This window comes from Oncorhynchus tshawytscha, linkage group LG16 (genome assembly GCF_018296145.1).
Source record: "Oncorhynchus tshawytscha isolate Ot180627B linkage group LG16, Otsh_v2.0, whole genome shotgun sequence".
Lineage (NCBI taxonomy): Eukaryota > Metazoa > Chordata > Actinopteri > Salmoniformes > Salmonidae > Oncorhynchus > Oncorhynchus tshawytscha.
The window spans coordinates 74,773,086-74,785,584 of NC_056444.1; the positions used below are offsets into that span (position 1 = coordinate 74,773,086).

The 12,499-nt window shown below is 43.3% G+C and overlaps 1 protein-coding gene across 1 annotated transcript in view; it reads left to right on the plus strand.

The window, feature by feature from the left end:
* Positions 1-594: 594 nt before the first annotated feature.
* The window catches only part of LOC112215232 (low-density lipoprotein receptor-related protein 1-like), a 253,940-nt gene continuing 242,035 nt past the window's right edge, over positions 595-12,499 (plus strand). Inside the window, exon 1 of the mRNA XM_042299627.1 lies at positions 595-1,189. Within this exon, the coding sequence (XP_042155561.1) occupies positions 1,093-1,189 (97 nt within the window). The 5' untranslated portion in view covers positions 595-1,092. The remainder of the gene's footprint in view (positions 1,190-12,499) is intronic.

The following is a 12,499-nucleotide window of genomic DNA, read 5'->3' on the forward strand; positions in this document are numbered from 1 at the left end:
TGGTCTGAGTCAGAGAATGTTCTCTGAGCGGGATGTCATAGAAAGTCCAAAAGCCTGTTTTGAATATAGCCCATCCTTCCTCTCTGGAACCCTGGCTGGGACACATCTCATGATCTCATCTGTCATCATAGTAACATAGAAGCATACTGGTATGATTCTTGGGAGCTCTACCGTGCATAACTATCAATGCTGAAGTTAAAAGCAGCTGTGTGTGCACAAAGCTAGGGAAAAGCTTCCAGTGTTGGAAGACCCAGTGTGGCATTCTTTAAAAAGTTTAAAAATAAGGGCGTTAAATACGTTCTGTGTTATGTACAGTAGGCCAATGTGTTATAATATTTCGGACCTGTTCAACTCTAATGACAGACAGATTTGAGGGTGTACACTTGTCAATCAAATTGAAACTGCAGAAAACAACTGTCCTTGTGCCAATATGGTTGGTGTATGGGCGCCAGTCTAATGCGCAGAAAAGCGTCTCCGCGCTTGCGCAAAGGGAGCTTGCCGCGTAGTTTTTCGGTTTTCTGTAAGAATTGAATTGGTGACGTCATCCACTGGTTCCAGAGTGCTGTGTGTGTCGGCGCTTCACACTCACCGCCATCCACTCAACGTGTTGTAACCACCAGTAACAGAGGCGGTGGAGCTCCCAAAGAAAAAGGCGCTTTTATTTTTTATTTTATGGCATGGGTTATTTTCAACACTGCTGCAGTGACGGAAATCCGAGGAGATTGTGAACTAGTGGGACATTTCTAGATGAATCTGTTCACAATATATTTTCCTTTGAAAAATAGTGTGTGGGCTTATATGGATCACGCATGCTGATACTGTATAAAACATATACATGACTGCACGAGAACAACTCGTAGGCTCACTAGGTTGTAGCAAGCCTTTCAATGTTTCTACATTTGTATCCATTGCCTACTTCTGCCAGTGAAGCTACCTTAGCTATTCTCAGTGCGTGGTTGCAGGGCGCAAAGAGGAACGGACAATCGCACCGGACCATTCGGGGTGTTTGGATGAGGTGTTTGAATATATTTTTTTGATCTTAGAATTCTAGCCAACGTTATATCCAGTATTTTATATATATTTAAAAAAGCAATGACATCTGGAATTGCAAAGGTGTTGGCAATGAGGTTGTTCTTCGTGGGATTCTTGCTCAGTTTGGAGATCCTATCTCCTACAGCATCTATTGATGGTAAGTGACAGTCTAGTGTGTTGTAGCCTATTGCTTTGTGAAACTGCATGCCCACTCTTTAGCAATATAGGTCTAACATGGAATGTAGGCTATTCACCACATAGCCTACTATTGGCCCAGGACAAATGTCTCCATAACACCTATAGGCTTTAGACTCAACCAGTCTGCTAGTGATCGAAATGAACAATAGGGCTGATCATATATGTGCCATGTTTGTGAGACAGACTTCATAGGATATAGGCTATCTTGCCTGCTCACCTTTTGTCAAATGAGCATTTCATAACCACCTGTCTGTAGCCTGGCATACCTGATTAATTTAGGGTGTTATTGACATAAAACCACTGTTAACTAAACTACAGATGTGTTGAGCTTCATATGGGTTCATGTTTTCTTAAATCAAAGGGGATTCAAAGCCATGCATGGCTACACGGACAGTGTTGTAATGCCAGCTACTCGGTTTGATTCCCATTCACAGATGAGACGTAGCCCCACGGATGATTAAAAATACTGTATGCCCTTTGTTCTTGTGCTGTTGTTGACATGCTCGTTCAATGTTGTCTTGTAAGGTTATTCAGCAGGTAGACGATACATATATCACAGCACATCCGGGAAAGGCCTGCGTGTCCCAGTTCTAGGTAGGCTAGACAGACACGACAGTACACTTTTCCTTGGATCGATCAGTAGGCTAATACGGACCCGATCAATATGCCTATGGCGTATTTATGCTTATGCTTCATGTCAGAATCTATATGGCTGTAGGCTAAGGATTTTTTTTGCGGTGATCAGGTTACACCTTCGTGGGTTCACTTCAAACCAAATCCTATTGAAATATCTGTTTGCATGTTTGTTTTGAGCTGCATGCGCTTAGAATGTAAAAACAACTATGTTGCGGTTGGTCAGTTGTAATCTTTATAAATATAGGCTATTGTCGTGACTTGTCCGGGCGAGCAGCTAAGTTTAGAATGTCTTGGAAACTATACATTCATCACAACATCACATACCTACTCACTTGATGACAGTCAGATAGCCCATAGAGAACTGATTTAAATAATCAAGTAATTTTTGAGTAATTGACTATAATGATCAGCTACATTCTAAAGTGCATTCTTGCAACAGTTATACTATCTCGTGTGATATTATGGCCATGCACTTTCAGAGCGAGAACATTGTAGACAATGATTTGGAACGTCTGGCAACATTGTTGCTATACAGTGTCAAATAGACCAGCATTTGTCATATAGTGTCACTGGCATAGTTCATTTGACTTAAAGGGAATGAATAGGCTGCTCTTGTATTATAGGTAACTCATACCACATTGGCTATGCATATCTAAAGCCACAACCAGATATTGGACTGAATACTTTTTCTCATGAACATTTTGTTGTGATAGAGAGAAGGACTTGACTTGTTTTGGTGTTTTAAAACCTAATGTCAATCAATAGTGCAGTACTAAGGCAGCACAATGTGTGTTACAAAATACACTCTTACTAAACAACCCACTATTGCACAAATACCCCAAATTATAGTGATGCTCATAAATAATGCGTTGGGTTTCCAAGGCATTGAAGGCATGTTTATAAAGGTCCCTAGCAACCGATTTGAATAATACAGTTGGCCTACATCCACTCATTTAGTTCTTGAATCTAGGGATACTGAGATAGCAGTAGGTTTCCTTCTATTCACCTTCATAATCCTCCATATAATCCATATTGTTCAAATGTAGACTACTCCATAGTAGAAGCTAACAATGATGCTCTGGTATGAACATTAAAGAAAGAGACAATACTGCAGTCAATCAGTGCAGGCTCACAATTTGGGGACTATTGGGAAACATTGGACAGTACTAAACAGTACAGCAGCTGATCTTGTTGCTAGCACTCGCCACTGATGGGGAAATGCACACTTTACCAGCAGCAGAGGTGGAAAAAGTACTCAATTGTCATACTTGAGTAAAAGTAAAGATATGTTAATAGAAAATGACTCAAGTAAAAGTGAAAGTCACCCAGTAAAATACTACTTGAGTAAAAGTCTAAAAGTATTTGGTTTTAAATATACTTAATTATCAAAAGTAAAAGATGAAGTGTAAATCATTTAAAGTTCCTTATATTAAGCAAACCAGACTGCACCAGTTGTATGTTTTTTTATGCAAAGTCAGAGGCATGGGAGGGGAGGGGGGTGAGCTATGCTAGAGTTCAGGAGAGAGTTGAAGGGGGATGAGTGAGTAAGTGGATGCTATGCTAGTCCAGGGGAGAGAGAAGGGAGGGAGGGGGGCTGAGTAAGTGAGTGGATGCTATGCTAGAGTCCAGGGCAGAAAGAGGGGAGGGGGGAGTGAGTAAGTGAGTGGATGCTATGCTAGAGTCCAGGGCAGAGAGAAGGGAGGGGGGGGAGTGAGTAAGTGAGTAAGTAAGTGAGTGGATGCTATGCTAGAGTCCAGAGGAGACAAGAGGAAGAGGATGAGTGTGTGAGTGAGAGAGTTATGCTGCTATGCTAGAGGCCAGGGTCAGGCACTTAAGCTGAAACACAATCCGGATCACCACTGGGCTCGGCTGGCTGGACTCAGCGTGAATTAGGGATTTAGGAAAAGAGATTGAGGAAGCCAAGGTCAGAGGTCAGAGTTTAGGGCTAACCACTGTTCTGGTCTGGACATGGTTTATTTTTAGTTGTTCTGTTCCAGGACGATCCTGGCTAGCTGGAGATGAGTTATCTTTAGTTGTTCTGTTCCAGGACGATCCTGGCTAGCTGGAGATGATTTATCTTTAGTTGTTCTGTTCCAGGACGATCCTGGCTAGCTGGAGATGGTGTATCTATCTTTAGTTGTTCTGTTCCAGGACGATCTTGGCTAGCTGGAGATGATTTATCTTTAGTTGTTCTGTTCCAGGACGATCCTGGCTAGCTGGAGATGGTGTATCTATCTTTAGTTGTTCTGTTCCAGGACGATCTTGGCTAGCTGGAGATGATTTATCTTTAGTTGTTCTGTTCCAGGACGATCCTGGCTAGCTGGAGATGGTGTATCTATCTTTAGTTGTTCTGTTCCAGGACGATCTTGGCTAGCTGGAGATGATTTATCTTTAGTTGTTCTGTTCCAGGACGATCCTGGCTAGCTGGAGATGGTGTATCTATCTTTAGCTGCACAGTCAAACAACTCTGTTTAGATATCAAAGATGCAAATCCAGAAACATCGAACACTTGATGGTCACATGTTAATGTTGTAATCGTGGCTAAAGGTTTTAGCAAATAGCAATTGTATCATGTTACATTTGATCCCGTATGTTATTAAGGGAGAGGATATACGGTAGCCTATGTGTAGTGTTCTTCTCTGTGGGTTTCTAGTTCATTTCACCACCACTAAAAACACATAGCAGTCCTCGTACTGTATGACTCATATCTTATGGAAAAAGATACAGATGCGATGCCTCCTACAGATCAACCCATCATGTGTAGGATGTACAGTATTTCTATGTCCCTTTGACATTGAGCAGACTTACATGACCACAACAAAGGTAAAGGCTCAGCTCAGCCAACTATTGGTCAGCTGTGGAGACTTGGTTCACAAGGTGAAGAGCGAGGGTAAATTCCAGAGAAGACTGTATACCCAAGCCTTTAAAGGGGCACTTCACCACTTTTTTTTTACATCATATTGCTTATCTCCAGCACCATAATAGTGGAGATGCGATTTTCTCTACACTTTTAAAACCAGCGATTTTCTCTACACTTTGATTGTCTATGTTTTGTAGTAAAAAAGATAAGAAGAAAAGGTCCTAAGGTCCCTATGATCATCCACTTTCTTTTGATGTTTTCTGTGGGTCAGGAGGTGAAGAGAGAGGGTGAATTCCAGAGGTGCCTAGACTCTGTTTTCCTGACCCTATGTTTCATGGCCGCTCCTCAGAACATTCATAACCAGCACTGGAAACATCTACCAGGAACATTCTAGAACATTCTGCATCCTCCACACACATTCAACAGGTCATAGATTTTTACATTACTCTCTTTAGACTCTATCTTAGCCTGGATGCCATTTTGTTTCTGCTCTCTTACCCTCTCCTTATGGAATTGTCATGTTTGACTGGACAATAACAGCAATGGAGTTGGCAAGATCACAAAGACATCTGGGACCAGGTTATCTCTACCATGGCTACTAGCCTATCACTAGCAATGGTCATCAAAATTGTTAAAAGGTTTTTCTAATAAAAAATCATTCTAATCAGTTGGACAATTGATGAAGATTATCCAAATGTTTTCAGTTTTTTTAATCCAGATATTGACAGAATTATAGCACATAAAACATTTTACTGGCATGGACTGGAATATGTTCTGGGATTCTACCGATGGTATTGAGGAGTATACCACATTAGTCACTGGCTTCATCAATAAGGGCATCGATGATGTCGCCCCCACAGTGACTGTACGTACATTCCCAAACCAGAAGCCATGTATTACAGGCAACATGCGCACTGTGCTAAAGGGTAGAGCTGCCACTTTCAAGGAGCAGGACTCTAACCCGGAATCCTATAAGAAATCCTGCTATGCCCTCCGACGAACCATCAAACAGGCAAAGTGTCAATACGGGATTAAGATTGAATCGTACTACACCGGCTCCGACGCTCTTCAGATGTGGCAGGGCTTGCAAAGTATTACAGACTACAAAGGGAAGCACAGCTGCGAGCTGCCCAGTGACACGAGCATACCAGACTAAATAACTTCTATGCTCGCTTCGAGGCAAGTAACACTGAAACATGCATGAGAGCATCAGCTGTTCCAGACGACGGTGTGATCACGCTCTCCGTAGCCGACGTGAGTAAGACCTTTAAACAGATCAATATTCACAAGGCTGATTACCAGGATGTGTACTCCGAGCATGCGCTGACCCACTGACAACCTATCCTTGACTGAGTCTGTAATACTAACATGTTTCAAGCAGACCACCATAGTCCCTGTGCCCAATAACACTAAGGTAACCTGCCTAAATGACTACCGACCTGTAGCACTCACGTCTGTAGCCATGAAGTGCTTTGAAAGGCTGGTCATGGCTCACATCAACACCATTATCCCAGAAGCCCTAGACCCACTCCAATTTGCATACTGCCCCAACAGATCCACAGATGATGCAATCTCTATTGCACTCCACACTGCCCTGGATAAAAGGAACACTTATGTGAGAATTTTATTCATTGACTACAGCTCAGCGTTCAACGCCATAGTGCCCTCAAAGCTCATAAGCTAAGGATCCTGGGACTTAACACCTCCCTCTGCAACTGGATCCTGGACTTCCTGATGGGCTGCCTCCAGGTGGTAAGGGTAGGTAACAACACATTCGCTATGCTGATACTCAACACGGGGCCCCTCAGGGGTGCATGCTCAGTCCCTTCCTGTACTCCCTGTTCACCCATGACTGCATGGCCAGGCACGACTCCATCACCGTCATTAAGTTTGCCGATGACACAACAGTGTTCACCGACAACGATGAGACAGCCTATAAGGGAGGAGGTCTGAGACCTGGCCGTGTGGTGCCAGGACAATAACCTCTCCCTAAACGTGATCAAGACCAAGGAGACTACAGGAGAAGGAGGACCAAGCACGCCCCGATTCTCATCGACGGGGCTGTAGTGGAGCAGGTTCAAAAACACCAAGACAGTCATGAAGAGGGCACGACAACGCGTATTCCCCCTCAGGATACTGAAAAGATTTGGGTCCTCTGATCCTCAAAAAGTTCTACAGCTGCACCATGGAGAGCATCCTGACCGGTTGCATCACTGCCTGGACCGGCAACTGCTCGGCCTCCGACCGCAAGGCACTGCAGAGGGTAGTGCGTACGGCCCAGTACATCACTGGGGCCAAGCTTCTTGCCATCCAGGACCTCTATTCCAGGCGGGACCAGAGGAAGGCTCTAAAAATTGTCAACGACTCCAACCACCCTAGTCATAGACTGTTCTCTCTGCTACCGCACGGCAAGCGGTACCGGAGCACCAAGTCTAGGTCCAAGAGACTTCTTAACAGCTTCTACCCCCAAGCCATAAGACTCCTGAACAGCTAATCAAATGTCTACCCAGACTTTTTGCATTCCCCCCCCCTTATTTTACGCTGCTGCTACTCTCTGTTTATTATCTATGTATGGTCACTTTAACTCTACCTACATGTACATATTACCTCAATTAACTCGACTAACCGGTACCCCCTCACATTGACTCTGTACCGGTACCCCCTTTATATCGGCTCGCTATTGTTATTTTACTGCTGCTCTTCAATTATTTGTTACTTTTATGTGTTCTTAACTGACTTGCCTAGTTAAATAAAGGTGTAAAAAAAATGTAATCGGCAAATCGGTGTCCAAAAATACCGATTACCGATTGTTATGAAAACTTGAAATTGGCCCTAATTAATCGTCCATTCTGATTAATCGGTCGACCTCTACACGTAATATCTAACAATTTCCACAGCAAAACCTAATACACACAATCTAGTAAAGGAATGGGATAAGAATATATAAGTATAAAATATATGGATCAGCAGTGACAGAGCGGCTAATATGCAATATATAGGAAGAATAGATAGTGAATGATACATTATATACATATGAGATGAGTATTGTGAGATATGTAAACATTATTAAAGTGACTAGTGTTCCATTTATTAAAGTTGCATTAATAAAGTGACTGGTGTTCCATTTATTAAAGTGTTCAATGTTATCAAGTCTGTAGGTAGGAAGCCGCCTCTCTGTGCTAGTGGTGGCTGTTTAACAATCTGATGGCTTTGATATAGAAGCTGTTTTTCAATCTCTCTGTCCCAGCTCTGATGCACCTGCACTGACCTCGCCTTCTGAATGGAAGTGGGGTGAACAGGCAGTGGCTCGGGTGGTTATTGTCCTTGATTATATTTTCTGCCTTCCTGTGACATCGGGTGTTGTAGGTGTCCTGGAGGGCAGGTAGGTTGCCCCCGGTGATGCGTTGTGCAGACCGCACCACCCTCTGGAGAGACCTGCGGTTGTGGGCGGAGCAGTTGCTGTACCAGGCAGTGATACAGCACAACAGGATGCTCTCAATTGTGCACCTCTAAAAGTTAGTAAGGGTTTTTGGTGACAAGCCACATTTTTTCAGCCTCGCTGTTGCGCCTTCTTCACCACACTGTCTGTTTGCATGGACAATTTCAGTTTGTCGGTGATATGTACACCGAGGAACTTAAAACTTTCCACCTTCTCCACTGCTGTCCTGTCGATGTGGATAGGGGGGTGCTCCCTTTGCTGTTTCCTGAAGTCCATGATCATCTCTTTTGTTTTGCTGACATTGAGTGAGAGGTTATTTTCCTGACACCACATTCCGACCTGTAGGCTGTCCCGTCGTTGTTGGTAATCAAGTCTACCACTGTAGTGTCGTCTGCAAACTTGATGATTGAGTTGGAGGCGTGCATGGCCACGCAATCGTAGGTGAACAGGGAGTACAGGAGAGGGCTGAGAACGCACCCTTTTGGGGCCCCAGTATTGAGGATCAGCGAAGTGGAGATGTTGTTTCCTACCTTCACCACCTGGGGGCGGCCCGTCAAGAAGTCCAGGACCCAGTTTCACAGGGCGGGGTTGAGACCCAGGGTCTCAAGCTTAATGATGAGTTTTGGAGGGTACCATGGTGTGGAATGCTGAGCTGTATTCAATGAACAGCATTCTTACATAGGCATTCCTCTTGTCCAGATGGGATAGGGCAGTGTGCAGTGTGATGGCGATTGCATCATCTGTGGACCTATTGGGCGAGTAAGCAAGTTTGAGTGGGTCTAGAGTGACAGGTAAGGTGGAGGTGATATGATCCTTGACTAGTCTCTAAAAGCACTTCATGATGACAGAAGTGAGTGCTACGCGGCGATAGTCATTTAGTTCAGTTACCTTAGCTTTTTTGGGAACAGGAACAATGGTGGCCATCTCGAATCATGTGGGGACAACAGACTGGGATAGGGATTGATTGAATATGTCCGTAAACACACCAGTCAATTGGTCTGCGGCTAGGGATGCCGTCTGGGCCGGCAGCCTTGCGAGGCTGAACACATTTAAATGTTTTACTCACGTTGGCTACAGAGAAGAAGAGCCCATAGTCTTTGGTAGCGGGCCGCGTCGGTGGCACTGTATTGCCCTCAATGCACGCAAAGAAATTGTTTCATTTGTCTGGAAGCAAGACGTCGATGTCCGCGACGGAGCTGGTTTTCTTTTTGTAATCCGTGATTGTCTGTAGACCTTGCCACATACGTCTTGTGTTTGAGCCATTGAATTGCGATATAATTTTGTAATGATATCAAGTATTTACAAAATATTTTGTGTTAAAAGAAAGACAATTATATGTGCCTCATTTGCATCAATACACCCATCAAGCTAAAGTTATCTTTCTTCTCTTTCTTGTGATGCGTTAAATCCCAGATGACGCTTTAGCAGTCTTATAGATGGCGCGGAAAGACAATGTATTCCACTGAGCCCATTTCCGCCATTAAAGGGGTGTTAGACAGGTCATTACTAACATGTCCTTGGTGGTAACGTTAAAGGGAAAGACCAGAAGACACAAGCAAGATTATGAAAGAGTCACAAGTGTAAAATGAAAGCAATCAATCCAGCGAGATTTAAGTGACAAGTCGATTTTGCACCCATCAAACACAGGAAATAGATGTCTGAAAGAAAACAGATCCTCAGGTGGGAGGGACATGTGCACTGATACAGTCACATAGGAATGTTCATTGATTGTGATGCTGCCTGGCATGCAGCAGCTGCCAACTGAAGCATTTAGTTAGTCAGCTTTTACACTCTCTCAGGTGGCACACCAAGTTCTCTGCAATAATTTTCTCTGTCGTGAGATTTGAGAAAAAGTGATGTATAATTCCAACTTATGTATGTGAAGTGTAGGGAAGTGGAGCTGTGCCCTTTGGAACTAACATGCAAACAGGTCTCCATGTTTTCACAAAGTAGCAGTCTTTGAATAGCTTGTAATAAAGAGCTTACGGCGGTGGGTGTTCACGAATACTTCCTTTCAGGAGACAATGCAGCTTGAACATTAACAGAACTATTAGTGAAATAATAATGTGGAGACAGCCTTGACAATAACTTTATAAAATCCTTTCCTGTATAGCATTGTAGATTCAGCCTGAGCTAAGACTGGAGGCTAGAGGCAGGGTGTTTCCCAAGTGGCACTGCCATAATGCACTACTACCTCACCGTACGAAAGCTTGAGGCTCACAGAGGAGTGTTTGTTGATGGTGAGTAGAAGGGGTGTGTTCTAATTGGTGTTTTCTGGTAGCAGCTACACAACTGTTTACTCTATTTAGCTCCTATAAGACCTGGAAGGGAGCAGATGGGTTTATTGAACAGAATGGGGGTAACAACTGTGTGGGTGTTGATGTGGAAGGGAAGGATAGAAGATGTCTTGGATATCTCTTTAGGTTATAGAAACTAGGCTTTGTCTCTCTTTTTCTTTCTGCCTCACTGTTTTGGTTGTCAGTTGTGGTATGCTTCATCATTGCCTAAACCACAAATAGCAACATTCTCAGCCAGTTCTTTTTAAATTGACGCATACTTGATTTGAGTTCCCAGAAAAAAACGCTAGAGCTAGACAACAAGTATACAACCCAATGCTTCCTAATTCGGATAAATGAAATGCTTATCTGTCTTTTCCATGCATTTTACACAAGGAGTAAGCATAACTGGTCGTAACGTTTGCCTGACATTCGACACAAACGTGTGAATCCTGGCTTTGTGACTGAACATTGTCTTGTAGTTTTACTATCTCTGATGGAGAACTTTGCACCTAGTGCAGGAGCTGGTTCTGGAGCTGTCCCGGGGGGTTCGGTGAGGCAGACAGGCCGCTGGACCACGTTGATCTCTGGTGACGTTACTCTGAGCACTCTTCCAGTCTTCCAGTTTTGCAGTCTTAGTTCCACCTCCAGAAACACCTAGGCTGTTCCAAGGCTGGGTGTGTGTGTGTGTGTTTGCGCTCAATTGGAGAATCAATTTAACAGGAGGCCCCAAGTTCCTCCACTCTGCTGCCTGCTTTCACACCTGGACAGATGAGGAGAGAGGTAGCTGATGTGACTGCTGCCATGTGTCAAACCTGTCTGCTTTTGTTAGTCACAGCTGTTGAACTCAGATTCATGATGTGTCCAAAATGGCCCCCCATCCCCTATCTAATGCACTACTTTTGACCCTTGACCAGAGCCCTATGGGGAATATGGGTACATTCAGGACTTAACCACTCTGTGATAAGAGGCTTGGCTGGCTATGCATGTGGCACACATTAGGATCAAAATGAATCACTATCCCAGTACTGAGCTCTTTGATGAGGAGGTGGTGGGAAATGTAGACTTCACAGAGGTGATTTCTGCCTTTTAAAAGCTTTTTGTTTAGATATCCTTGACTGGGCATGCATGTGCAGCTACACTTTGTCAGACAACTTTGTCAGTGACAACTTGATCACTTTTTCATCTTTACAAAGCAAGTCTTTGTATTTAACCAATTCTCCATTGTTCCCACCTGGGTTGTGGGATATTGTTTGTGTATGTGCTTGTAGCACCACTGAGGTTACGTTTCGTTGCTTGTTTATTGGTTTTTGAGAAGTTTCACTGCAAATAAAGATGTGGAACTCAACCCACGCTGCGCCTTGGTCCCGCCCTTATTACGAACGTGACAAAAAGTTTGGAGCCACATAGAAATGTCCTTGTTTTTGAAAGAAAAGTGCATTTTTTGTCCATTAAAATAACATCAAAGGTCTTTGTTTCTGTCCATTTTGAGCCTGTAATTGAACCTACAAATGCTGATGCTCCAGATACTGAACTCGTCTAAAGAAGTCCAGTTGTATTGCTTCTTTAATCAGCACAACAGTTTTCAGCTGTGCTAACATAATTGCAAAAGGGTTTTCTAATGATCAATTAAGCTTTAAAAATGATAAACTTGGATTAGCTAACACAAGATGCCATTGGAACACAGGAGTGGTGGTTGCTGATAACAGGCCTCTGTACGCCTATGTAGATAGTTCATTAAAAATCAGCCGTTACGAACTACAATAGTAATTTACAACATTAACCATGTCTACACTGTATTTCTGATCAATTTGATGTTATTTTAATGGACAAAAAAAATTGTTTTTCTTTCAAAAACAAGGACATTTCTAAGTGACCCCAAACTTTTGAACGGTAGTGTATTTCTAAAACATTTGCTATATAATTCCTCCCACAGTCTTTGTTTGCTGATTTGGTTTCAGAAGGAATAAGTAAGCCATGCAGCGAGGCTTTTGTTTCTGGCTTTTGTAGAGCTGCAATGAATGAATGCCTCAGTTCCATTTATGTGGTCTAGAGTTG